Below are 26,990 nucleotides of genomic sequence, written 5' to 3'. Positions count from 1 at the left end.
TTCCACGATGATTTTTTCAAAACTATCTTCATTTGCAATGCTACTAATCATGTTGGGAACAGTGTAAACAAGGGGAACCAATGACCTTTTACTACCATGTTCATAATCTTATATGCCTTAATTAACTTGTTCTAAACCATGTAAGAGATTTGGAGAAGAAAATAAGTGGAAAATTAATGTATTGCTCTACTTGTATGTTTGAAATAGTAGCAGCCTGAGAAAGTACTTAGGGTTAATGTACATCATCATCATTTACCAATTTCTTTATATATACTGCCATAGCACCCAAAGGCTCAGTGTCTCTGAGAGCACAAGGCAGGGAAGGAGCAACTGGTGGGACAGAGGAGCTGTGAATGAAAGAGTGAAGTTAAGTCTGGGGAAAAAAGAGGGTGTCCGAGGGAAGGTATTTTATTTTTTTTGGTCTTTGTTCCTCACCATCCAATTCTGTTTTAATTTAAATTAAATTAGTTTTCCCCAAGTCAAGTTTCTTTTGCCTGTGATAGTACTTGGTAAATGATCTTCCTGTCTTTATCTTGACTCATGAGCTTTTTAATCTTGTTTTCTCCCCCTGTGCTGTGGTGTTGAGAAGGGAGAGTGAGAGAGCAGCTGGGTGGGTGTCTGGCAGCCAGACATGGTCAACTCACCATAATCTGTTAAAGTTTTGGGCCATTGGGCAACACTTTTGGTGAAAGAATAAAAGGTAATATAAGAAAGATGAGCATGAGTTCCCCACATCTTTTTCTCAGTTCGCCAAAGCTTTCCTCACCACACTTTCTATTAAATTTGCCTTTCTTCATAGGAGAGGTGTCCCAGCCTCTGATTGTTTTTGTGGCCCTCACTTTTGGTACCACAGGGTGTTGCCATTTGCTGAGGGAGAAACATGAGCTGACTGGCCCCAGCTGCCCATCAATGCCCCCTCCTAACTAATCAAACAGATAAAAATGGACATGCTTTGCCCAGTGAAGAGCATTTAGAGTTCAGCTTTCAGGTTGAATATGTAAATTCTGGTGTTGTAATTTTTGGCTGAAAAAAAGAACAACTCCATAATGTATATATTTAATTTAATAAGTATTCAATTCTTTTTCTCTGGGAATAAGGAAAGAATACAGAAGTAGTTTAAAAGTCTTGCTTTACGATGCTGTGAGAATGAGATCTATAATAACACAATTATGCGGTGTTCAAGTGAAATTCTTAATACTGTGTTCTGTTTCATTAATTAATTTAATTAGTTATTGTTTGCTGAAGAGCTGGAACTACGCCAGCAGCCTGAATCCAAATTCAACCAGCATTTGTGTGTGCTGTATAAAGAAACTGGATCTGAGCTCAGAGCCAGATGTTGTGAGCAGAGCTGAACTGAATGCAGAGGCTGGGAGGACCTGCTCATAGCGGGTGTTAGAAACACAAGCCCAGACTTGCACCCAAGTGCTATAGTCTGAGGACTGAACTTAACCAGCACTTCCGATTAGTGCCCTTGCGAGTCCCTGATTAGAAACCCAGCAAAGCTAGGAGCATTGCAGGTGCTTTGAATTCTACCTTCTGGGAACTGTGGAGCATATTCCAATTTGCAGCGTCCATATTTCTTTATTATGGAGGGTATGAACATATCAGGGTACAAGAAATATCTGTGAGAATGAATTTTGGCATGGCACAGACAGAAATTGCCCCTTCACCTTGTTGGAGGTGACAAAGAACAAAATCTAGGCTCCCAAAGCCACAGGGGGAAGAGAGGCAAAAGGAGCTACCATATATTAGGACTGGTATGTCATCCTCTATATTTGAACATACACATACGCAGCTCTTTTGGAAAAACACATTTTTTCTTTGCAGGCTTCCAGCCATAGTTTTTGCTTTCTTGGCATCTGTAGATCTGGCTAAGAAAGGTCAAAGGGTGTCAGCACAAGTATGGCAGTGATTTGTACAAGGCAAGGAGAGAAACCCATATATGTCCCCTAATGGAGCTAGAATTTTATTACTTACAGCTTGTCTATACAGTAGTGCTTTAAATGCATCAGTAGCCACTCTTGGTGTAATAAAGACATTGTTACAGCAATAAGAAAGTGCTCAGACCCTTGATATGGGGTCCCACCCTCACCTAGATATTTATGCCTTTTTCCAGTTGTAAATCCATCTGGTTTAAAAACAGTAGCAACTGCTCTTCTAACCAGGACAGTTCTAACTGTGTATCTTCTCAAGTCAGAGATCTGTGCTACACTAAGAATATTTGCTGGGAGCAAAGCTGTGATCGAAACAGCATCTAAAGTGTTTGAAAGTGCTACAACCTGGGGATGTACCTGGGAGTCCTGCTGATTTTAACTTTGGTTTACTTAGCATGATTCCTGACATCGGTATAACATTGTTTATGTTGGTTTTGTTTTTTTTTCCACAGGTTGCCTGGATTAACTGGCTCTCATTCAGAGGGAACTTCACTGATTTGTTTTGCTTTCGTTGAACCTCTCTACTGCATGTCATAAGGATTTCTTATATCCAGAGACTGCATGAAAGACAACTGAGCAGCACAAAAATGTGACTCTGACAAGAGACTCCAAGCTTTCTGACAAGGAATTTTCTACTGATCAGTTTATTATTTAAATGTCTAACCGAAGCATGCATAATAGTTAACCTGATAGGGAAAAAAAAGCTTTCTCTTTAATTAGGACTGGCAAAAAAAGCAGTCACCTGAAGCTTCAAAATGAGTGCCCCGTTAATCCCAAACAAGTCATGCTATGCCCAGCTTCAGGATAACTGCAGTGAAATAAAAAATAATAATGAAAGCATAGTGAGTGTGGGGGATCCCAATGCCAACCAAATTGTGACTAAAGTTAGAACCACTGAAAGGGATGTTAAGAAACGTGATTTGATAGATGGGAATATACACACTGGAGGATCAGAGAAAATTACTCATCTGAATACAGAGCAGAGTAAACTTCTGACCTTCAAAGACTCTCGGACCTGTCACACTGGTGTACAGGAAAGTAAGCTGCCCTCCACCACAAGCAGGGAAATGGGGAAAGACTGCAGGACTAGCGAAGCTAAGGATATATCAAGGCATACCAGGATTAGCCGAGGACAAAGTCTGTCCAATTTAAAAAGCAGCACAAATGATGCCAACCTGGAGGTTATTTCCAAAGGTGATGTTGACTTCACCCAGAACTTTTCTAAGGGTAAAATACCCAGGACTGCAGAGATGGAGAGAATAAAAAGGCTTTCTTTGGGAAGACCAAGTAAATTCTCTCCTCAGTCTGAAACATTTGCAAAAGACTCTGTTAGCCGTGTGTCGTGTAAACGTCTGCTTTCTGCATCATTGGACTCCATCGACAGGTCGCACCATTTGATAGGAAATACAGAGAAATCACAAAAAACATCCACGGATCATTTTCTTGGGATGGTGTTTCATCCACTTGACAATACCTCAGAGGAAAATACTGTATTTTATTCCAAACCATCTACCTCAGGGAACAAGAAAATAAGTAAACCAGAAAATGTACCAAATGTTAACGTTGAAAGCACACTGCATACTTCTCATTCTCAACATTCAACTGTTAAGCTCAATGAGATTGCTAGTAAATCAGAAGCACAATTAGGTCAGGGTGATAAAAGTAAAAAACTGGAGTTTAAGACTGCACCTTCTCTACAATCTAAAAATACATGTCAACAAAAGATTGAGAGAATTATGCTGGTAGAGCTCTTGGGATGTCAAAAAGATGAAAATAGAGCAACACAGGAACAGAAATGCTCTGGGTCTGATGCATCAAAATTACAAGCATCCCATTTTCAAGACGTCTGTAATAAAGTAGAGGATCCCTTGTCAAGCCAGGTGGTAACCTACCCTAATGACAAATTGCTAAGTGATAACACCACCATGCATGGGGAGGGAAGAGGAAGCAATGACAGTGACAAAAGGGCAACTAGCCAGGTTGGTGAGGAATATTTTACGGATGAAGAAGTGGAAACAGTATTCCCACTCACCTGCGACAGTAACTCCAGTGGCAAAGTGACACCTAGAAAAAATGAAAATTTACATGAAGTTGACACAGGTTGTGCTGAAACAGTTGGTGAACAGCTATCTCTTACATATAACATTAATCTACCTGACAGCAAACCCTTGAAATTTAATGAGAATAAAGTGACGCTAGTCAAAGGAAACACCGAGGATGCTGCTGTGCCTGCTTCTGATCTCTCAGATCAGCATGGGGCGTGCAGTACAGAGGCAGTGTCAAACCAACAACCTGACAGCCATGACAGCAATCCAGAAACCTCGAGCTTTTCAGTTCCAAGTAAAGAGACAGCTAATGCACAGAAGCATCCTCCAGTTGAAGCACCAGAGAGTTGTAAGGTTTCAGCAAAGGCTGATGCATTTTTATGTGTCCCAACTCCTGCGCGCCCAGTGGCAACACTGGATGTTAATAGTCAGCCCACACTATCAAACAGTAATTTGAAGGACCTTTATGCACTTCATGTTGACAAACTGTCACCCTCCTCAGTCCTACCTCCCATTGACAGTACGCAGTTGTTAAACATATCCCCTAAAGTGCCTATCAAGACTGCTTGCAGCAGCGCCATCCCAAAACCTATCCTGGTTCACTCCAAGGGCTCCCTCACAGATAAGGCGGATGTGGACAGTGACTGCAGTGAAAAACTGGAAGAAAGCATTGAGATAAAACCTGCCATACCCAGGCCCAAACCTGTGAGACCTAAAATCATCACATACATTAGGAGAAACCCTCGTTCCATAGAGCAGCTTGAGCCTTCGTTTGCACCAGCAGGCCTGCCCTTCGGTACCCCTGCATGTGGCATGCCCATCTCTACGGAGCAGAAGGTATCCAATGGAGGGGAGGCAAAGCCCCCCAGCATCCTGTATGACAAGTTTAAACCTGACCTCCAGAAGCCAAGACTCTTCAGTTCTGGTCTGGTGGTGTCGGGAATTAGGCCCCCAGGCCATCACTTCGGTCCGATGAGCGAGAAGTTTCTGCAGGAGGTAAGGAGGCAGCTTTGACAGCCTCTTTTCTATGCCAGGTGGTGATCATTTGCTTGCTTGTTGCTGCCAGAAGTTAGTTCTCAAACCTCAGGTAAGAAATAAATCTGAAATCAAGGCAATGTGTGATCATTAGAAATAAACTTACTTAACTGTTTCTGGCACTGACCCTGTTGCGATGTCTAATCCGTGACTGGAAGTTGTCACTGTGTTCCTCCAGTTTTTCCCAGCAAACAGTCACCTGCTAGTAGTATAAATAGGGATGTTTAGAAAGGAAAAGACATGTTGTTTGAATTCATCCATAAATGTATTTTTTTTTTTTTCCCCAAATAATAGCTTTGGGAAATGAATGTAATTTGCCCTCAGAGACTTTTCCTCCTTAATGGGAATGTTGGCAGGTTTTTGCAGACAGAGCACTAGAGATCTAAACTAATTCCATTCTGTTTAGCTGTACTGAAATCCAGGGACTATCAGAGCTCCTGTTAAATTATATATATTATGTGGGAAAAGATTTACTTTTGACTCATTTTAAAGCCATGTGTTATATTAACCTACATCTTAAGTAAGAAATCTCCTTTCCCTGGAAAGCCTTCCCGAGTAGCCAAAAGGTGATGGAAGTCCCTCTGGCCAATTCTGGGTCCTGATATTGCATTGTGTTTCCACCTTGATGGGTTGGGCAGGAGTCTTGGTTCTCTGAAATCCCTCCCGGGAGGTGAGCATGGTGGAGGAAGGTTGACCTTGCTTGGAAGGTGGAGAAAGGACAGGGGAAAGGGAGGTACATTCAGGTCTGCAATGTGCCCTTGCCTCTTCTGCCTGGGACCTGTGGCAGCTCAACAACCAAATATTTTATATAAATAAAGAAGATCACACAAGTGTATTTCATTTTAACCAGTCTTCTAAAAAAAAAACAACATTTTTTTTTTTCTGTGTGTCTTGTGGTGTTATTGAGGCTATTTTATTGCCTGCCTCATTCTACATACAGTATTTATCCAAGAACCAGCGTTGAAATAGCCACCACCAAATTTGGTGACAGTGTTGACAATCAAAAGCCAGCAAATACCCAAATTAAGGGATCATATGTGAGTGTAGATTGGCCCCTGTGGCATGTTAACAGGCAACCTGCTGAAGTGATCATGGATTGTCTGTTGTATATTATATGCTCTATTCATTGAGCACCATCTCATCCCAAATACAGAAAGGACAGTGCTCACTGCCCTTTCCCCTCTAACTTCAGTTTCCAGCTCTGATGCTTATATTTTGCTCCCAGAGGAGGAATTATTAAAGTCATTGTGAGCTTGTCTATGCCAGCCATTATTAGTATAACTTCACAGTCTCGTTGTAAGGTGAGGGAAAATTACTAGGTTATTACTGTTTAATGTATTGCTATGGAAATTAAAGCCAAAATAACCCAGACTGTACAACTCTTTGGCTGTTTATAGGGTGACGTGACTCTCTGAAGACAATAGGCAGGGTTCAGATAGGTAGGTGGGATCAGCAGACACATCTGGGAGCAAAGGACCAATTTCTGTGCACCGTTGAGGGCTGTTCTTAACATGAGAAGGTCTCAGTTTGTGACAAGTCTGCAGCATGATTTACTCCAGACTAGGGTTACAAGGAGGACACATGGGCTGGAGAAGATCCAAAGCATCTTCCCCCACTCTTCCAAGAAATATGACTTTGGGTGGGTTTTTCAACAAGGGAAGGTTTGAACCCAAGCACACTGCTTCTTTAGAGAAGCTGGATCGCCTGGAGGAGAGGCTGGGAAGGAAAAGTCAATCAAACTGCAGTTTGTGTTATGAGTTTGCATTAGCCCAGGAGTCAGGAGCTGATAGCAGGGGATGCGATTTGCTCTCTTGGGCTTCTACGCTAAAAGCAAGTACCTTAGTTGCCTGATAGCTGGGGGGAAGCAAAGGGTATTAGATCCAGAATGGATCAAGTGAAAGGAAAATGATTGATCCATGGAAGTGGACAGATGCTTAGAAGAGCAGCTGTGCCCAGTACGGGTTCATAGCAGATTACTGAAGTGTAATGTAAAATAAAGTATTTAGGATGGGTTGAGATAGATCAAAATCACCCTGGTGAAGGGATAGTATTGAAGACTCAGAGATTTTGGAGACAAGGAGACACTAGGGCAAGGATGGGTATGCTGCATTATCTTTGTGAGGGAAAAAAATCCCAGTCTGCCCTATTTCACACATCGAATTTGGGCTTTGGAGTGCTTTGATTAGCATTTTATAGCTCTTTACATAGCTATGATAGGGAGTGTTAATAGCTGGTATCAGTCAGACCTGTAATCTCTAAGGACCCTTCAGATAGCTAAATGGTGGGAACAATTAAATACCCCTCTAGGTGCCATGAGCCGGAAAAATCGCAAGGTGCTGTCTCAGACAGGAGACTCCAAAGCAAGGCATAGAGAGCTGTTTGAGGAAGACTCGAGGGCTACCTCCATGCAGCAGGGAGCCTGCAGGATTCCTTCAGCTGCCTGTGCTAAGGGCAGCTCAGACAGAAATCCCAGCTCAGGTGTGAAGGCAGTCCAGCTGTGTTTAGAGACTGCATCCCTAACGGAATTGAGTTAAGGTTAAATGAGCAGCCTTGCTTGTGGCATTGGCAGCTCCTTGAGTGCTTTTCTTTGGAACCTCAGCATGGTGTGGAGGTAGATCTGTCATGCCTGTCTTCATAAAAAAAAAAAACCCTCATAGTGAAATGCTTTAAAAAAACCCATTCATTGTCCAGAACAAATCGCTGCTGTCCACATGCTCCATCACAACATGGGCTCCCCATCTCAACATGGACCTCAACCTCTTCTAGTCAGAACCAGTGGGAATTTGTGGCCACTCTGCGTTCCCAGTTACCTCTGTGGGAAGTAACAGAGCAAACCGTGGGAACTGAAGGCTGTTGCTGTGCTAGTGAACTGAACAGCGGGAGGGCATGGCCTCCAAGACTCATGCAAGGTTGCCCATACTGCTGGACTGGGAGCACACTCCCCAGCTCAGTGTCCACCTCTGCCAGTGTGTGCTCACCCAGAGGCTGTTCCCAAGGACCAGCATGGATGAGGGTGAGACCAGCCTGGTGTGCAGGGCGAGTTTACCCTTACGGATATGGTACGTGCATTGCCAGAGAGTGGTCCTTGGCTCACTTTATTCACTACTATATGGCTGCTGCCAAGAGTCCTGGTTCTGGTGGAGGTCTGTAAAGAGGTCTGCTGATCACCAGCTCTCCTGTCTGTCTCCTCAAGGCTGCGCCTGCCCCTTTCAACCACCTTTTTGGGTCCGTTCTCCAGCACAGACATCTTTCTGCTCCAGAGAGCATGGACTAAAGCCTGTTGAAATGAAAGGCCTGTAGGGGAAAAAGCGGTAAGGGGAGTTGTTTTATACGTAGTCAAACCAGCAATTTTTTCTCCCTAATCTCATTGTTGGAACTGCCTGAACCGATGTTGCCAAGTCTTTTCCCAAATAGTTGCCTGAAGCAGGCACTTGACAAGAAAATTCTTGCTTAAGGCATTAATGTTTGATGATGTTACAAACAAAGTAACACAAAGGAAAGTGCTGGGCATCCTTACCTGCTGGCCATGCTGCCAGCTCTGCTCAGGATTACCCAGCCTGTGGATATTCCTGTGTACTCCAAGTATTTGCTGCAGACTTTCCAGCTCTTTCTAACAAGTTCATTAAATGGGGTGAGTGAGGAACGAGCAGACAGCCACAAACAATAAAACTCTGAACTGAGCTTCTTTTCAGTTGGCAGACTGCAACAGATCATTTCTTTTAAAAGTCCCTGGTACAAAAATCTAGTACAGGTTGCTAACACGTCTCATATTAATCCAAATCTTTCTGAAGATCTTTAAAATGGCCCTATTATCAATAATTGCATACAATTCTGTTGTGATGAGTTGAATTATACACTTCATGAATTCACCCTTAAATAGAAAAGAAAAAAGAGTGTGTTTTCATAGCAAGTTTATGTCCCCCCAAATTGGGGTCTTCAAGAGATAGGTGGATAAATCCTTCTCGCTTCTCTCAGCTTGAGAAGGTATTTTATGATTGATTTGGTTTGTGTGCATGTTTGCTGCTCTTCTGTATTATTTGTAGCATACTGTCAATAAAGAAAAAAATGAGGTGACTGAAGGTTTGGCTAAGCTGACCCAGTTTATCAAAAGTGTGTGGTTTCTATATTTAAAGATTTTCTCTATTCCTTAGATGAAGTACTTGGCATTGGTATATTCACTGCCAGTTAAATATGAAATGAGGGGAATTGTGTAATGAAATCTGATTGAAATAAATTCATCAGGGAGAGCAAAGATAACTGAATCTGGTGCAGGAAACCGATCTCATATCCAGAAGTTGAAAATAAGAAGCTAAACATTTGCAGTCCAAGCCTAGGGAAGCATCTATACAGTAAAAACCTGCATCCTGATTTGTAGAAATAGGTCACAGGAGTATAATAAAAAAGGAAACAGGAATATCTAATGGCAGGAAATAGGACTGAAAACAAAGGAAAAAACAAAAAGCAAAAATATAATGCTCAGTGTTTGTTACACCTGCCCTTCTAGCTCCTGTGCAGAGGCTTCAAAGATTCTATGTTTAAGGCCAATCTTGCCTCTTTTAGCATATTAAAGATTTGCTAAATTAGGATTAAAGCTCTTGAAGCAGCTAGGATCAAAGCTTTTATAGCCAATGTTGAAGTGCATATTCTAAATGCTTATAATTGCTAAATAGAAATTGATTTGGCATATTATATGCATCATAACTTACAGCAGAGTTAATTAATTGGCATTTACATCTCTTCCTAGGTAGCCTATGGCACTTTTTTGATTAATTTTTAAACAAATATAGTTCAGATTTCCTATTTCCTAAGCCATTTTTTTCTCTAACCTAAATGGGATGCACTGAAAAAATATTCATGGGTCCTTACTAGATTATGATGATTCTAAACTTTAGAAGAAAATGGTAAAGAAGTGGGACTCCGCCTCAAAGAGCAAATGGTTCTTTGCAAATGAGAGAGATGAAAGCTACTGACACTGCTCTGTACTCTTGTCCTGAGTCACGAAGAGCACAGCGAGGTGGGAGTCAGAGTTCAGCCTGAGTGTAGAAAAATAGAAAAATGCAAGGGCTTAGTTGGGGAACCAGGTCATTTCCTGACTGCAAGTTCCCCAGTAGAAGCCAGTTTGCTGGAAATGCTTTCAACTGAGGACTTACTGTGTTGTCCTCACAGTATACACCTATTAAAATACTGAGAGATTTGTCACTGATTTTAGCAAACATCATCTATTTTGTGATAAATAATAAATGTTTCACATCTACAAATTTTCTTCTTTTTTTTTTTTTTTCTTTCCAGTTCAAATGGGCAGCTGGGTTTTATAGCTCTGATTTGGAATATTCAATAGCCCCCTGAAAATGTAACGTGCAGAAATCTGCCTACCTCCACAATTGGGTCTCTTTTCAGGAACTTCAGGGGTACAGATTACAATGAACATTTTGCAGTAAGAACATGAAAAGGTTTTTTTTTCTCACACAAATGATTTGACAGTACCATTTCTCTGATAAAATGAGCTTAAAATACCTTCAGCTTTATTTTTAACTATCTAAGTTAAAACCAACTTCCCCCCAATTGTATCTCAGTAAGAATATTATAAATAACTTCTAATAAAAATTCTACCTACACACTCTTTTGGTATATCTACTTCTGTAAATAATATCACCTTTCGGGACTTAAAAGGAACTTCATTTTCACTAATCTAAGATCTTCTGTTTGTTTATTTTCTTTTTGGGAAAAGATCGGTTCTTTATTTGGGTTTGGTTGGATTTTGAGACTGTAATGTGTGGATTTGTGGAGAGCGATTCACATGGTAAGATCATCACTTTTTCCAAGTGATGATCAGTTTGCAGTGCTGTGAAGCCCAAATTCACTAGGAGGGAAAATTAGCCTCTAAAGCAATTTAGAGCTCCATATTTTCTGGGTTTATTGATTTATTGTATAATATCTGTATTAATGATTTTTCTGTAGGTTGGGGAGAGGCCTGCGAAAGATGAATTTTGCCCTCCACCATATACTCACTACGAGGTCCCACCAAGTTTTTATCGATCTGCCATGATACTCAAGCCACAGTTAGGATTGGGTGCAGTGTCCAGGTTACCATCTGCAAAAAGCAGGATTCTCATTGCAAGTCAAAGATCCTCAGGTAGCTGTCTCCATCAGCAAGGAGAAATAACAAGTGCACCTAGCCTCTATCATCCTGATGCTTCAGGTAAAGTATGAACTTTCTTTCCTTTAAGTGTAGTCACCAATAAGATTTTTTTTCAGACAGAAATATCACAAAATGAGCAACATCTTGACCTGATACTACAAAGCTCCAACAGCACTCTTTGAGGTGTGTCTTTTTACCCTGAGGCAAGACTGACTAGGGAGTCTGGGACTTGCACAAAGGTTGTTTAACAGGTCATTGCCAAAGAAGGAGAATAAATTTTAGTAATAATTCCCAGTGTGTTCTTTTTTATCTTCTTCCTCCTTGTACATGCCTGAAAAATCCTTGCTTTTGTCCTGCAAAGATAATGGGATGTTTTCTTCCATCATGAAGACCCCGTTGTTCAATCTGAATATGACATTCCCCAGCATATTGTACTCTGAAAGCCTTGACAGTGTTCAGATGTGCCATCAGAGATCTTGATACCCAGAAACCCTGGTACACACCTCTTTGGAGACAACATTTCTAATGCCTTTTTCTTCCCAGCTGCTGCCCAGCTCTGCTTGACCCTGGGCAGAATTACAGAGGAGTGAAAAGCAAGAGCAGGGTTGGAAGGAGAAGCGTATGATGCCACAAGACAAAGATAATAATTGTTTCTACAGGACACTCCTTGACAGCCTGGAAAAGCTTGGAGGTTTTAACAGCATACATTTAAACAGCAGCAAGTTCAGAGACAACTGAAAATTAGTCATTGCCAGAGTGAAACATAGCAGCTGCTTAACAGCCTACAAGTCTGCAGAGATTTTTAAAACATACTCATAAGGGATAAAGTTAAGTAATGACTTGGGGTCATATGGTCCCTCCTCTTGCCCCAGGCCGGGATTCCTTCTGATAGCTGTTTATTTAACTTCTTCATGAAGAACTATTTATAAAAACCTTCAATATGAGATCCTGCAACGTCTGAAAGCAGGCTGCTCCAGTGCATTACCTGCTTTCAAGTTAAAAATTTTCCCTAGAGTTTCACCCAATTCCCTGCATTGCAATATTCCTTCTTCTTCTATCTGGAGTGAACGTGGGGTCTTCTCCTCCGTGCTGGTATTTGGAAACTAGTACTCTCTCTCCCCAGCGTCAATCTCTCTATACTAAGCTGCAGAAGGAATTTAGATGTGGAACGGGTATGGGGCAGTGTCTTGACTTACCTGAGAGAATGGTACTAGTCAGTAATACAGATTGCCAGGATTTGGGGATTATCAGAAAATCAAGGTTCTTTGTAACACAGCGCCTCTTGCCACGATCCTTTGCTATTCGGCCCTGCATCTGGAGTTTATCTATGTTGATGCCATTATCAGAAGCTGATGAAGCTCAGCTGTGTGTGACTTGTGAGACACTCCAAGCTTGCACGTTGGGCAGTAAATGCCAGTTCAGCCCTGTAAATTGAGTTCAGTCAGCACTGAACATGGGAATACCGGTGCAGCAAACAATTGGATCATATTTTCTATTTCAATGCAATTGCAAGAGGCTGCAAGTTCAGGATATGAGTAAGGTAAGCAGTTGCATAACAGGAGCCAGTCTGGGACACAGATATGAGAGAAATATATGAACAGGACCTGTTAACAAATCCGCTCTCTTTTCTGATCCTCAGAAATGGACGTTGCCTTGATTCTTATGCATCCAGTTTAATTATCCTGCATCATGATGACTGCAGTCATGACTTTTCCTTAGCCATTTTTTATCCATGTAGGAACTTGTCTTGTATGTATTCATTTACTGTCTTCTTATATTAAACAGTATCAGCCTATCAGTCCTATTTATTGTCTATAATCCTGGCTTTAAAAATGCCAGTGAATGGGAAGTATACATGAGAAAATTGCACTAGCTGTTAGTGCGATTCTTATTCCACTAAAATTCCTATTTCCTAAAGTTTTCCTGTTTCTCAAAAGTTGGGGTTTTTTCTCTTATCACTGATTATTTCTTGGACCTTGTCTGCTTTAGACAAATTTAATTCATAGCTCTCCATAATTTCCTTCCTACGACTGTTATTTTGTTTCTCTCTAGTCTATTGATACCTTGCTGTTTCAAAGATGCTATTAAAGATAACTCATGGTAGTCCAATAATCTGTCTACCATCTCTTTCAGGATCCCAAAAGGTGGCTCTGACTGTTTTTATTGATTTTAAATTACCCAAGACTTGTTCTGGAGAGGTTGCTAATATCTCTAGTTTTTCACTGTCCACCCCAGGACACGTTGTTTCCCTTCTGTCATCTCACCTTCTATTTTCCTTGTGAAATGAAGAACATGTTTAATTTTTCTATAACATCTTATTCTGTTGCAAAGTATTTCCCATTGCTTTCTGTTGATTCAGTGCCTCCTGTTATTCATCTGTCATTTATTTCTGATACTTTATGTTAGATACTTTACATTCTTTTACTTTTGACACTTTATTTCCCAACTATCCATTCAAGATTGGCTTATAATAACCTTTTTCTTGTACAAAGCCTTTTTCCTTGTTTACCTTGAATGACTTAATCTTTCTCTTAGCAACGTATAACTTCATAAATCAGCATACCAGTCTGTTCATCCTTAATAATTTCTTTTAAGAAGAATGAATTGCTCGTGAAAGAGGCTCAAGTGACAGCTGACAAGTGTAGGAGTGGGAGGGCAACAGAGAACTGATTCTTGTATCCATGTCCACGCTGGTGCACAAACGCAGACCAGAGATGGGTTGTTGTGGAGGGGCTGGATGGGACAGCAGTCACTGGCATGCCAGAGCTGGTGTGGAAGGGCTCAGAGCAGGGCCAGACACCGTCTAGCCAGTTGTTCTAAGGTACCCAATACCATTTTCAACTTTCTGTCAATCACTTTCCATTAATTTGGCAGTTAGTTGTGGTATTAAACTTTAATCTGCATTATTGGTTTTGATGCAATATTTGAGCAACAGGATTAAACATAGCTTCAATAGAGTCATATTTACAAATATAAGCAAATGAAATGCATGAGCATATGGTCAGCGTACTGGAAGCGGTGCTGGTAAGCCCCTTGCTCACGTGTGTTGTGGCGTGTGAGGGCTTGGCTGACTGCAGCAAAAGCAGCTGGGGACTAGGAGGTATTTTTCTCTCAAGGATACCAGTCCTGCCTTCAAGAGTGCTAATCAGCATCTCTTGCAGCTCGATCCTGAGCTTTTAATCCAGTTTCTAATCCTAGTGATTTCAGTCCCACCCTGGGGTAATGGAAGCAGAAGGATCTAGCAGTTGCCATCCTGTGACAAAGTGTGAGGTACCACAGAGGCTTTTAAACTGAAACCACCATGGCACAGTATCGAGGACAGAAGCAGTGCTTCATAATGAGGATTTTATTCCCCTCTGCCATGCCATTCATAATGTAGCAGTCTGCTTAAGCAGCACTGATAAGCTGAGTGGTTTGGCCCGTGTATAATACTCACACAACTGACTCTAAAGTAATTGATAATTAAATCCCTGAACTGCTGAGATGGACTGCAAGTACATTAAGTACATTAATGTTTTCGTTAGTTTTAAGACACACCAGGTAGAAAGTAAAATAATAATGAATGATCCCAGAAGTGTAATCTCCAAGTGCGATGCCTAAAATGTGACTGGAGCAGTGATCCTTCATCTGTAGGACATGGCATAAGTGTTGGCATTGGCTGTGAGTGCCTTATTAATCAGTGCTGCTCCTTAGGTGATGCTTTGCCTCAGATGGGTCAGGTAAGTAGCCTGACTGTTAGAAAAAGCGTTCTGCACTGTAGCTGTAGGTAAGATAGGAAGTCATTGAATCGTGATGTATTTAAAGGTTAAATAGTGTCTCTGAAAGCTTAACATTTGTTTATTTTATGTAAATTGACTTTGCTCTTTCTATGGGAAACTTGTAATTCAAAACAAGCATTGAACGATATTGTGTCTATAACATATAAATTATGAATATGTTTTCCTTGGTTATAAAGACTTCTTGGAGCAAGCATGTTAGGATTCGCATTAATTAGCTGATGATTTTGATGGGATTAATGTTTGATTTTGAAAAGTGTAACAGAGATCTCACCATTAAAACTTCACTTAATCCTACTGTTTAACTTCACTTAATTCTACGTTTTTCAGTAGTATTTACGTGGGGGTTTTTTTCTCAAAGAGTGAGTTAATGAAATGTTGTTTCCTTGTCACCTCTCTGTGTATTAAATTTGCCAGTCCTGAGGGTCTAGCAGTTCCTCTCATTTCTAAGCAATTCTTGCTAAAGATACAATTTATATATAAATCAAGACAGCAGTGTTTCTGATTACTCAGACACACAGAGATACATCCATTTATTTGTGTTTTTGCTTATGTATAATGTATTTCATCATGAATGCTACAATATGTCTACAGCTGTCTCCTGGTAGGAAAGCTTTGCTTTCACAGTTATTCTCAGAAATACCTAATACTTGAACAAGTAACTGAGATTTAATGATAGAAAAGGTGTTTGATCTTACTTCCTGAAATGTTGCGTTACTGCTACTCCAGCTGTGTGCTTATTTTATAGGTTTGCAGCCTGAGGTACTTGGATTTGAGCTGGCAAACTTTTTAATTGTTTAAGGAAAAAGGTGACAAGGAGAATTCAGAGAGGAAATATATTCTCTATACTCCACTAATCTGCAGTGTTTTCAATTGGTACTCTCTGCTTTCTTTGGGAGAGCAATCTTACTGTATTACATAAAGAAAAATTAGGTGCTTCAAATGGAGAAACACACTTCAGAGTTTTGCTAAGGACATTTGTCATCATACTTGAGACAGCTATATGCCACCTCTCTGCTCCCAGCAATTACTGTGTCTTCAAAGAACCAAAATGCGTTGTATGAGAAGAGTTGTCTAGATGACTATTGTACCAAATTGTCAGTTGTAAGAACGCTGCCAGTAACAGTCTGGGTGCAGCAGCAGGCAGACACTTCATACCATAGCTCCTCCCTGGTGAGAGCAAAGCATCGTCACTGGTTGGGCACCCACAGGGCTTCTGAGCAGCCGATCTCATGAGCAGCAGCTGTGGGGGTGAGATGTGTCTCTGGTGCACAGAGCTTTCAGTGCTCTAGGCTTTCAGTGGAAAATGTGCTGGATGGTTCTGTGGGATGCTGCTGCATCAGCTACAAAGCTAACACAAACTTTTGCAGTTTGAGTGAAGCACAAGCTGACAAATTCTTGGGGTGGTGAGAAAGAGCTAACCAGCCTTGGGTTGCCTGGGAGCTGGGGTGGCACAGAGCAGCTTCTTTGTGCTTTTAAAGAAGGAAGAGATGTGAGCATTTCCTACCATATGATGGTGCACTGGCTGATCAGAAATTAATTGATGTTCAGCAATGACAACTGTTTTGCCTTTGGAACTGAACTGTCCCAGGCTTGACAGTATTAGGATGAGAGACCGTCAAGGGAGCTGGGCACAACCTGCTCACTGCTGTTTAGGTATAAATCATTAAAGCCTCTATTTTAAAGCTCCTTTCCTCAGTTCTTGTCCAGAGAGTAGTCATTATGTCTATAACAGGAAAGCCACAGAGGTAACGGCAACAGAATAGGTTTCTTACTTGCATGATTTGTTTGTAATCTCCAAAAATATCAAAGTTTGGGTTAAATCTGAGGTGGGTTAACTCTGTTTTTATTATCTCTGACTAATTCCATAACCTCACAGGTAACTTCTTTGCCCCAGATTCCCCAATATGAAATGAGAATAATGATGGTCAGAGTACCCTATAAAAGCAAATGAGCTCTCTGAGAAAAATGAGACCTAATGATTAAAGTTTTAAGGGAAATGCTTGTCAAAAAAAACTCAAAACCACCACAAGTAAACAAAGGCTTGCCAAGGATCCCTGAAGAGGATCTGAAGTGCAGCTGAAATCTTGAAGCGCTACTCTTTTTCAAAAGAACAATTCTGTGTAACTTGTTACTTTAACTTTTCATTCATTTTAGCTAAAACCTATTTCAGATTTCACAGAGAAGTCCCATGAAAGTTGCTCTTTAGTTATACATGCGCATGGAGACACGATTCATGTGTGGTAGGAATGCATATGAAGTCTAGCTCAGACTTTTCTTGTGGCTCCCCAGGCACATCCAGTTTGTGTCAATCAGTCCCTACCTCAAAACGTTTTCATGTTTCTAGATGGGAACAGCTTGAAGTGTCATATAAAATCACTTGTGTGCAGTACAGACAACAATACTTAATTCTATAATTAGCTTCAGGCAGTGAGACAGCTGGAAATGTTTTTTGCCAATATTTTAGGTTTATTTTGGCAGATTTTTATTAAAACGAAAGCTTCTCATTAAAATAACTTTTGTTTTGACCTCCCAGCCCTTGTTCGCAGGAGTGTTTCTATACTTCTAAGAAACAGAAATAAAGAAAGAACATCCACCGCAAAACTTGATGATATTTAGAACAGAAAATACGTACAATAGTCTGATGTCTCATGTATTTTAATGAGGAAGAAGACACAAAATGACTTAAAGATTTGAATGCATCCCTAATGAGGCTAATGTCCTGCCCCCAGGTCCTCATGGTAAAGAAGAGCTGGATTACAAAGAAGAGAAGTGAAAAATAATTTAAGGGCAATGATGAGTTCAGGATACAAAATATTGGTAGTTCAGAAGGAATTTGAATTGAAGTCATAAACCAAAACATGCATGAAATTGTGAGAAAAAACACTGAATCCTGTGCCACGGTCTGGGAGAATCATAGAATCATAGAATGGTTAGAGTTGGAAGGGACCTTAAAGATCATCTAGTTCCAACGCCCCTGCCATGGGCAGGGACACCTCCCACTAGACCAGGTTGCTCAAAGCCCCATCCAACCTGGCCTTAAACACTTCCAAGGATGGGGCATCCACAACTTCCCTGGGCAACCTGTTCCAGTGCCTCACCACCCTCACAGTAAAGAATTTCTTTCTGATATCTAATCTAAATCTCCCCTCTTCCAATTTAAAACTGTTACGCCTTATCCTGTCACTACATTTCCTGACAAAGAGTCCCTCTCCGGCTCTCCTGTAGGCTCCCTTCAGATATTGGTAGGCTGCTATAAGGTCTCCCCGGAGCCTTCTGTTCTCCAGGCTGAACAACCCCAGCTCTCTCAGCCTGCCAATGATTTTGAACAAAAGGTAGAGGTGACTGGGCAGCAATTTGTCATCAAAAACCTCCTGGTTTTAGAGAAGTTCTTCAGTGACACCTGTGGTGTGCCACAGACTGCAGGTGCTTGGTCGCACAGCGATGCAGAGAACAGACAGCCTGTGTGGGCATCCCTGCGGTGGAACTGGGGACATAGGAGTCCCAGGTGAACCTCACCATCCTAGGGCAAGCGCATTTCAAATGCTTTTTAAATAAAACCATTTCTAACCACTTCCCCCCCTCTTCCCCCACCGCCCCAGTGGAATATTCCCTATTCTGCTGCAGGAAATCTGTGATATTTATAGCTTTTTGCTGTAAAATTGAAACATTTCTCCCTTCACTTCAATTTTCAGAGGTTCTCAGGAAGAAGGAATCTCAACTCTCAGCTTGTGTAGTGCAGGCCTGCTGGTGCTTTTTTCAGAAGCCTGTGAAACCCACAAGAGCCAGTCCCATACCTTCTCCCTGCTGCCGCTGACCTGGCCAGGTTCCTTGCTCTTGTGGTCACTCGCCACAGGTGCTTGCCTCTGCTTCAGATCTGGAGGCTACCTGGGCTTGGCCCCACCACCACTGCAACACAGGGACTATTTTGCACACTATGAGTGAGTTATGTGCCTTTTATCGCCCACAGTTGCCTCTGTGTCCTTTAAATAGCTAGCAAACCTCATGTTTGGCCATGCCCAGACAGCAAGCATGTGACTCTGCAGCCATCTGAGTAAGCAAGATGGTCTGGGCCACCGAAAAATCTGCTGAAGTCTTTGTATCAGCATTGGTGGGAGCATGACAAGCCTGTTTGTGGAAGGGGGAAAGCACAGGATCATCCTTCCGTAGCAAAAATGCCGTCTTGCACTGGCATAAACCAATCTGAGTCCTTTTGTGCAGTAGTTGTTAATGCAGGAAGATACTAGTTCTGTCAAAGAGAGAGATTCTGTTCAAACAATGATTACCCTGTCATTTCTAGCATTTGGGACTCTTAAAGCCTTTTTCTTGTTCCCTCATGAAAAATCAGTTAATGTGATTCACACTAATTGTAAGCTGTGTTGGTAACATTGAGGGAAGCATCGAGATTAGGGTCTGTAGTACTTTGCTGTGGAGTCATTTATGTCCCCAGCAGCGGGGAGGGAAAAAATCTGGCTTGATGGTGCTTTGCAGATAACCATAAACCAGCTGTAATAGACAACTATCAAAGCAATGCTGCACAAGCCTAGCAGTAAACAGTGATGTTTATCTGTTTATCTGTTCTCCATGCTAATGTGCGTGCACTGCTCTTCACCGGCACCTGGAGCCCACAGCTACCTCTGAGCCCATCTTCACAAAGTTCAAATGAAGGATCAGAGTCTAAAACTGTCCCTGTTGATGCCAAGAAAAGTGAACAGGGATTTTAATACCCCTTTATTACACACTGCAGATATTTGTTATTTGTATTTGGGTTACTCTCCACAGCATGTTCTCCTCTGGGCTGGTAAAGGTGCTGCGGTCAGAGATCCATCTCCTTGTGTCTTAATAAAGGCCTCAACTTGTGAAAAGTGGGTGCAAAAAATGAATTTTAAGAGTCCATAGTATATAACTTATTTTGTTCATTGAGCAAGGAGCATTTTTTAATGTCTTTTGTAGGAATGTGTTTTATAGGATAACAAAACTCCTTTTAGCTTGGTGTTACACATATTTCTACTTCAAAAGAAAAGGCTTAGTTTTGTTAAACAAAGCTTAGTATTATTATTGTGATGAGGTACACAACTATCTTTCAAAATCCCCATAACATTTTTCTGCTCAAAGGAATTAGTCTTGTTTTCTATAAAGTCTCCTCAAAGTGTAATGCTTCATTAAAATTAATCACGCTGTGACCTACATAGTTTACAAAAGAATTAAATACTGTAATAATATGAAGACCATATTCTTATTGTGCATTTAACTTCTGTTTTTCTTTTATATTATGAATGTTCACTTCTTCCTTTGAAGTATGTGTCAAGCTAATGCACAAATAGCATTCACCAAATGAGAATGGAAAAAGGGTGACTTTGTGGCCTTTTCTGGCAGAAGATGTTGATAGTTTTAATGTTGACTTGTCTCCTAACCCTCTAGTCCTGATGGCTGCTTAAACACTCAGCATTCGTAGAACTTTGGTTTTGGGGGAGTTGGGAGGGTAGGGGGGGAAGTGTTTATATTTTTGCTGCTCAGGATTTCACAAGGAACAGGAATCTGATATTGTCAAAAGTACAAAGGAAAACTGTCCGAACTGTAGTTAAGGTCCAGATCCACTTGGTATCCAGACCTTCCAAGCAAAAGCAAACTCTAAGCTGTGGTCCTTCTATGAAGACAGCTTGTGTTATTTATGGACCTGTTTCTCGATTTGCCTTGGAAAGTTCACCTAAGCAAGAGCAACAGAATATGGGTTAGGACACAAGCTGGAGACAGATGACCAGTTAGTAGTTAGCACAGATGAACATGGTAGATGAACTACTCTTGTTGCCTAAATTCATCCATTATAAGCCTCCTATTGGTAGTTGTCTGAGACTTGGTTGATGTCATTTGTGTAGGCTTAGGGTTTATAGTGAGGTGGACTCCATCAATGGAAATGGCTAGTAGGATGTTAGTTACAGGCATGTCCTTGTTTGCAGGCTTGGGGCAAGAAAAGGGCATTTTGTTTTAGCAAAATTTGAAAGAAAGTCTTCAAAGAAGTGTTTTCTTTGATGGAATTCAAAGAAGTCCTGTGTCCTTGAGAAGGATTGTTGGCGTTCTACAAGAGCTTCCAAAATTGGAGACTATGTGTAGTGTGTTTGTCTCTGAGTTTCTTTTAATTGGCACATAACAAATGTAAAATTAGAAAGTGATACAGCATAAAAGAAGATAGCATAAGATAGCATTAAAGAAAATCTTAGCACACTTGAACTATGTTACTTTTCTGGAAGTTTGAGTTATTCCTTATAGGTCCTTGCTGCATTTCACATTTTAAAAATGTTTGTGACCTGTAATTGTGGCACAGAACTTTTTAGTGGAGCAAAGAATAAGACATCGCTGCAGTTTGAACAGCTGTTAAACTTCATATTTGGTCTTTATAGTGACTTTATGTAGCTGAGTGGTACAGGTAATGTTCAGCATGTCCCAGTTTAGCTTCTTTAATAAAAATTTCTTTATCTTTTCTTCTTTCAGTTGATCTTAAGAAAGGCTCATGTCCAAGTGCTGCAAAGTCAAATCTCCCCAAGCCGTGCCAGTCTGGACTCCGTCCTCCAGGTTATTCACGGTTGCCAGCAGCTAAGTTGGCTGCATTTGGTTTTGTCAGGAGCTCAAGCGTATCCTCTGTCTCCAGCAACCAGTCAAATGACAGTGCTCAGAGTGATCAAAGCAGGACAACCAACCGTAAGTCCAAAGTGTGGCCTTCTTTCTGGGGGAATATTAAATAGATGTATTCCAGAATTGTCCAGACTGGAGTTTGCATCTAATTTAGGACTAATGTAATCTGTGCAGCACTCACTAATCTCTTCTGTGCCACTGAGTTGTAAGTTTGGTGTCTTGATTTCCCAGCGGGATTTTTAAAAATATTATCAATAATAGATGAATAGATGCTGAATGTGCATATAGAAGGAGCTGGTTTCCCTGCTGCAGAGAAAATCATATTAAGAGTGAACCAGAGGCTTTTTTTGTATTTTGTTTTTAATTAGAATGTCCCTTCTTATAAGATGAATTCACTAAATAATCACAGTAAACTGTATTTGGTAAGTACCTTGCAGCCAGGCAGAACAGTTTAGAACAAAGATTTTCTAAGATGAGCAACATAGTCTTTCTCATCTGCTTTTCTTCTGCCTCTTAATATGCAGTGTAATAAACTTATTTTAGAAAATTAATCAAATGATGCCAGTGATATGAAAGGGATCACAACTGATATCATAGCTATTGTCTCATCTACCAGACTTGGAAGGATCCTGTGGCTGAAATGTCATTTCAAATCCTGTTTTCTGTAACGATTGTTAATTTTATTAAGTACAAAATAATACCCACTGGATTGTGCAGTCCTTGGGAAATGTGTGCGTGCCCTGGGCTCAGAGCGGAAAGGGAGATGAGGGATTTTCATGTCCATTTTTCCTTTGAAGACTGGATTAAGGCTGAACTGTGTCAATATCAAAGCAAGTGGTATCAGCCCGGGAGGGGTACAGACAGGCGGGACCATGATATGAAGCACTAGAGGAGACAAGGTGCTGCAGGCTCCTAAATCTTTCAGTGTTTGTATTAATTTGAAATTAATTAAAACAAAGAAAATGAAAATAGTTAAAAACCATAAAGATTTTCTATTTCCCCCTTTATATGGGGTAATTGAAATGCTGAAGACTAATGTGTCCCGGGAGTTTTAACTTCTCCAATGTCCCCAAACATACACTTGTATCCTGTTTTACTGCTGGACTAATTGCTCATTTCTGTTTATTTCCTAGTGAACTTTGAGGGTAGTTAACCTCTTCGGCTTTGTGTTTTTACCCTACATTTATGCCTTTGGAAACCTTTTCCTTTTATGTGGTGTTGTAACCTTTTTGTCTTCAGTTATTCTTAGGGACAGAAATACCTGATTTCTGGTTAGATCTAAGCTACATCTCTGCAAGAAATGTTGTTTTCTAGGAATTTCGGGTGTGAATCTGTGAAAAGTGACATCAGTAGGTATAGAACTATCCTTGAACACAGTGGATGCATACAGGTTCACCCAATTTAGAATTCTCTAAAAGGGAAATACTCCAGACTTTGGAATCTGAGTCAATCATTTTCTGTTCAAAAACTGTGGAAGAAGCATTAGTAAATTCAGACCCAGAAAGCTACATCTGTCTCTTAATTAATCTTTAAAAAAAAATTAATGTGTGTATTATGGTGTATTTTTATATTATATTTGTACGTTGAGCCCAAAAAAACTGAAACTATGCTTCAGGTAACAGAAGGGCATGGAAGTATTTGGTGCATACACTTTATTCCAGCCCACTTGGTTGAAGATGGTAATCCTCTTTAATGTTAGGATTAGGATGCTGTGACCAACTTGTGTGTGTTACAAGAATGTTTCTGATGAGTATGGAAATTACCCAGGGGAAGTGTTCTGCTCGTACAAATTCATGCAGAGACGAGCTGAGCCTGTCACCTGATGAATAATAGGACCTATCATTTCTGTTCTTGCCAACAAGTTAGATAGCTTATCTAAGTAGTTGTCTCCTTCCCCTCCATCTCCATGGGAGAGCAAGAGAATGAGCACTTCCTAATGGTCATCTCTCTGATGTGGTTCCTGTGACATGCACAGCTGTCCAGTCCAGCAGTCACAACTGGTTTGGTTTGTCTTTAATTCCAAATGGATAATGCTTCGTCCTGGACTGGGGTAAATGAGGGAGAAGGGGTGTTAGCCCTCGGGTAAGTCATCACAGGAGAAGACACCTAACATCACCCGCTTTCTTTGGATTAAAGGCAACACAATTCCCATTCATCACTCCTGATAGGACAGATAGGTAGGAAAAAAAAATGTTTCCTTATTGTTGAATTTTTAACTTTCATAGAAATGTTATCAGTGTGAAACTGTATCATCTTTCTCTATTTATAGTCCATGTACCAGCAAGAGTTAAATTAGCTGCCCAACACCCAGGGAGCACAAATTAGTTGTTTTCCATTCTACTGCATCTTATTTAACACACATCAGCAGTGCGCTTCAACACCCACAGAAAGTAACCCAGGAGTGAATGTAGGGGAGAAGTATTGGCTCAGGAATCTTAGCATGACATATAATTTCTTCCTTTCACTGTCTGCTGGAAGAATGGTTTTATTTAAATTAAATAAATAGCTGATTCTGTAGTTACTACCTGAGATCATGTCTTTGACTAAATCAGGCTTCCTACAGGGCAGGGTAAAGTTTTACTGTTAATTTCCTAGCTCAGTAGGGTAGAAAATGCAAAATGATCTAGCCTTCGAGATGTTCAAAGATATATGATAACACAATTTCCTATTTAAGCAGCATCTCTGCGTGACAGGGAGACAGAAGTAATTGAAAACATCTTACAAGTGTTCATATGTTATAAATAGAGGGGCTGCCACTGTTGTAAATGGAGGGGATCACCTCAAGATCTTATATCTGCTGTAAAAAAAAAAACATGATGTATTTTAAGTTGCTAAAAAGAAGATGGCTATGGCTGGGTGAGAGGAAAGCAGGTTTGTTTTAGGGGCAGAGTGTTTTAGGGGAAAAAGTGATTCTTGAAGGTGTCCTAGAGTGATACTGTGCTTGCTTTTCTCTCCCCTGCCAGATTTCTTGTGGTGTTAGCTCTTCCCAAACCCGTGGTGGTTACATTTCTTTTCAGAAGTCCCAACTAGCATCTCATTTTGGCATGCCAATACTGATTAAATGCTGTCTAGAGAGTCAACCCCCACTTGTTTAAAGTGAGGAGACGTGATGTTTGTGTTGTGGGAAGGTTTGTTAATGGAGATGTGATGCGGGAGCTTTGTTCTTCACCGGATTTCTCCCCTTCCCTTGACCTCTCTGAAAGCAGTAAACCTAGATGTGCGCAGAGCCTGTGCTACACTCTTTGACTGACTTTCTGGCAATAGCTCACATATTCTGATTGACTCAATTAAATGGATTTGCAGCGGTGGGACTGTGCTCTTTTCCTATGGTAGGGACAGGGCAGGCAGGACGTGCTTGCTTGCTCTCTGGTCTTTCCTGGAGTCCCGCCCTTGGGGTATGGGTATAAGCCAGGATGCTGTTTGCATCCATGTAACATGCCAATTTCAACAGCCATGCCATCAGCTGCTAATCAGAATCAGTCATAACGGTGCTCTGTTCCTATGGGGTCCTGCCCAATTGTGTGCTGAGGCTGGAAGGACAGCTCTGATGGCCAAACCACCCAGCATCTCACCAGCTTCTGGGGCAGGGACCTGAACTGCAAGACAGGGTCACTGATCCATTTTGACCACTTAAAATCCACTTTCTGGTGCTTACATGTAACTTGTGCTTTGCACACAGGGGAGCCAGGGTGTGTGAAGCTCTTTCAGGATGATGGTGGCATGCGAGGCAGCTTCTCTCCTTGCCTCACTTCTTGCCTTACTGAGGGATGCAATGACAGAAGCCACATACTGCTCCATTTCGAAGCTGGGTCCTAGGATGCTCACTGCAGCTCACCACTGACTGCCCTGCTATGTTCAAAACAAAATGGTTAAAGTGCTACAAGGTGAGCTCTTTGTTCCAAATGGCGAACAAGGGCAGATGTGTTTGAACAAAACAACTCAGAGAAATGAAGGCAGTGAGAACTTGCCATACTAATGAGGGGGTCCATCCTTTGTTGCTGCTAATGTTTCTCTCCACTTGGTGCAGAGTGTGCAGCTCTCCCTGCCACTTTCACACCTCTCATCCCATGGCTTTCCACATGGTAAGCTCTGTACTGATCTGCAGCAAGGCACAGATGAGGTCTTCTGCTGGGGCAAAGCCATATGGCCTGACACCACAATATGTAGGACAGCTGGGAAGCCCTGGGCTGGGGCTCAGCTCCAGGTCCTGCTATTAGTGCCCCCCCTCACCCTAGTTTGTTCCATGCTACAGGTAGGTTTTCCAGTAACATTTCTGTTTAAGATTACCTGAAAAGTTCACATTTATACTCAGCTCTGGCCTGCTACTTTTGAGGTTTAAAAATACATACTCTTCTAAACAATTTTTCTTTATTTAGGCAGAGGTTTTTTTGCATGTCAAAAACCTTGTTGAGTTTGTTTTCACTCCAAATTGGCTAGAATTGAAAAATTCAGATACTTCATTCTAAAAAGGGTGTTAGTGTTCTCTGCTAAATATGATAAAAAATGAGTGACTAACAAAGTCATGTTAAGGTTGAAACCAGTATGATTTGGAGTGGAGTGAAACAATTGTGTCACCATAAGGAAAAAAAGCCCTAAATAGCTAACTTGTAACAAAATAATTAACTTCACATATTTTCCTTTGGAATTTTAAATACACTATATTGAAGCTTCTCCTGTGTCTGCCCCAATAAAATTTGCCTAAGAGGTTTTGAATTTGAATTTTACTTTGAACACCAAAGGCCCACAGTTGTGGGATGTGGTTCCCAATATTATCTTGTAATTCTGCGGTACAGTAACATGATGCCCAGGCTGTACTTTCTTTTTCGCTACTTTAAGGGGCATAGAGTTCTCTCACTTGCTTGTATCTGCATTTCTAGTGTTCATCTGAATATCCTGCTTGTGTAATTAGTTTTATGTACTTCATCAGAACAGACTCTAACGTGCTGTAAGTACCACATGGGAAACAGTTCATTAAGCACCTTGAAACAGTTTGATATGTGGAGGATTGGAAGAAAGACATTGTTTAGAATGAGTTGAGGTATGATAACTGCCATGAGTTTAGGAAATGGAAGAATGTAGGTATAATATCAGGAAATACTTTGTAGGCATAAGGTCTACTAGTCTGTTAAATAATCTTTCAACTCAAGTGATGAAATCCCTGTTGCTTAAGATTCTTAAAATAGAATAATAGCATGGTGTTAGAGGCAATTCTTCTTCAGCAAGGTGCTAGACTAAAAGACATAATGCTATTCAATATCTCCCCACAGCTCTGAGTGCTGAAGCAATTTCTTTTCAAACTGAGCAAGAAAATGGTGATGAATATTTCAAAACTTGCGTTAGTATCTCACGACAGCTATTGTTTTGTTTAAAATTATAGAATTATGAAACTGCTTGTTTTGTGTAAACTTCCACAATCCCTTCTTCAAGATAT

The 26,990-nt window shown here is 40.9% G+C and overlaps 1 protein-coding gene across 1 annotated transcript in view; it reads left to right on the top strand.

Annotated features, from left to right (window-relative positions):
- The first annotated feature begins 2,689 nt into the window (after positions 1–2,689).
- Positions 2,690–26,990, top strand: part of MTUS2 (microtubule associated scaffold protein 2) — a 191,024-nt gene continuing 166,723 nt past the window's right edge. The window contains exons 1-3 of the mRNA XM_074152517.1: positions 2,690–4,975; positions 10,973–11,213; positions 21,419–21,625. Of these exons, the coding sequence (XP_074008618.1) occupies positions 2,690–4,975; positions 10,973–11,213; positions 21,419–21,625 (2,734 nt within the window). The remainder of the gene's footprint in view (positions 4,976–10,972; positions 11,214–21,418; positions 21,626–26,990) is intronic.

This window comes from Numenius arquata, chromosome 1 (genome assembly GCF_964106895.1).
Source record: "Numenius arquata chromosome 1, bNumArq3.hap1.1, whole genome shotgun sequence".
Lineage (NCBI taxonomy): Eukaryota > Metazoa > Chordata > Aves > Charadriiformes > Scolopacidae > Numenius > Numenius arquata.
This window is presented reverse-complemented; position numbering and strand designations above follow the sequence as displayed.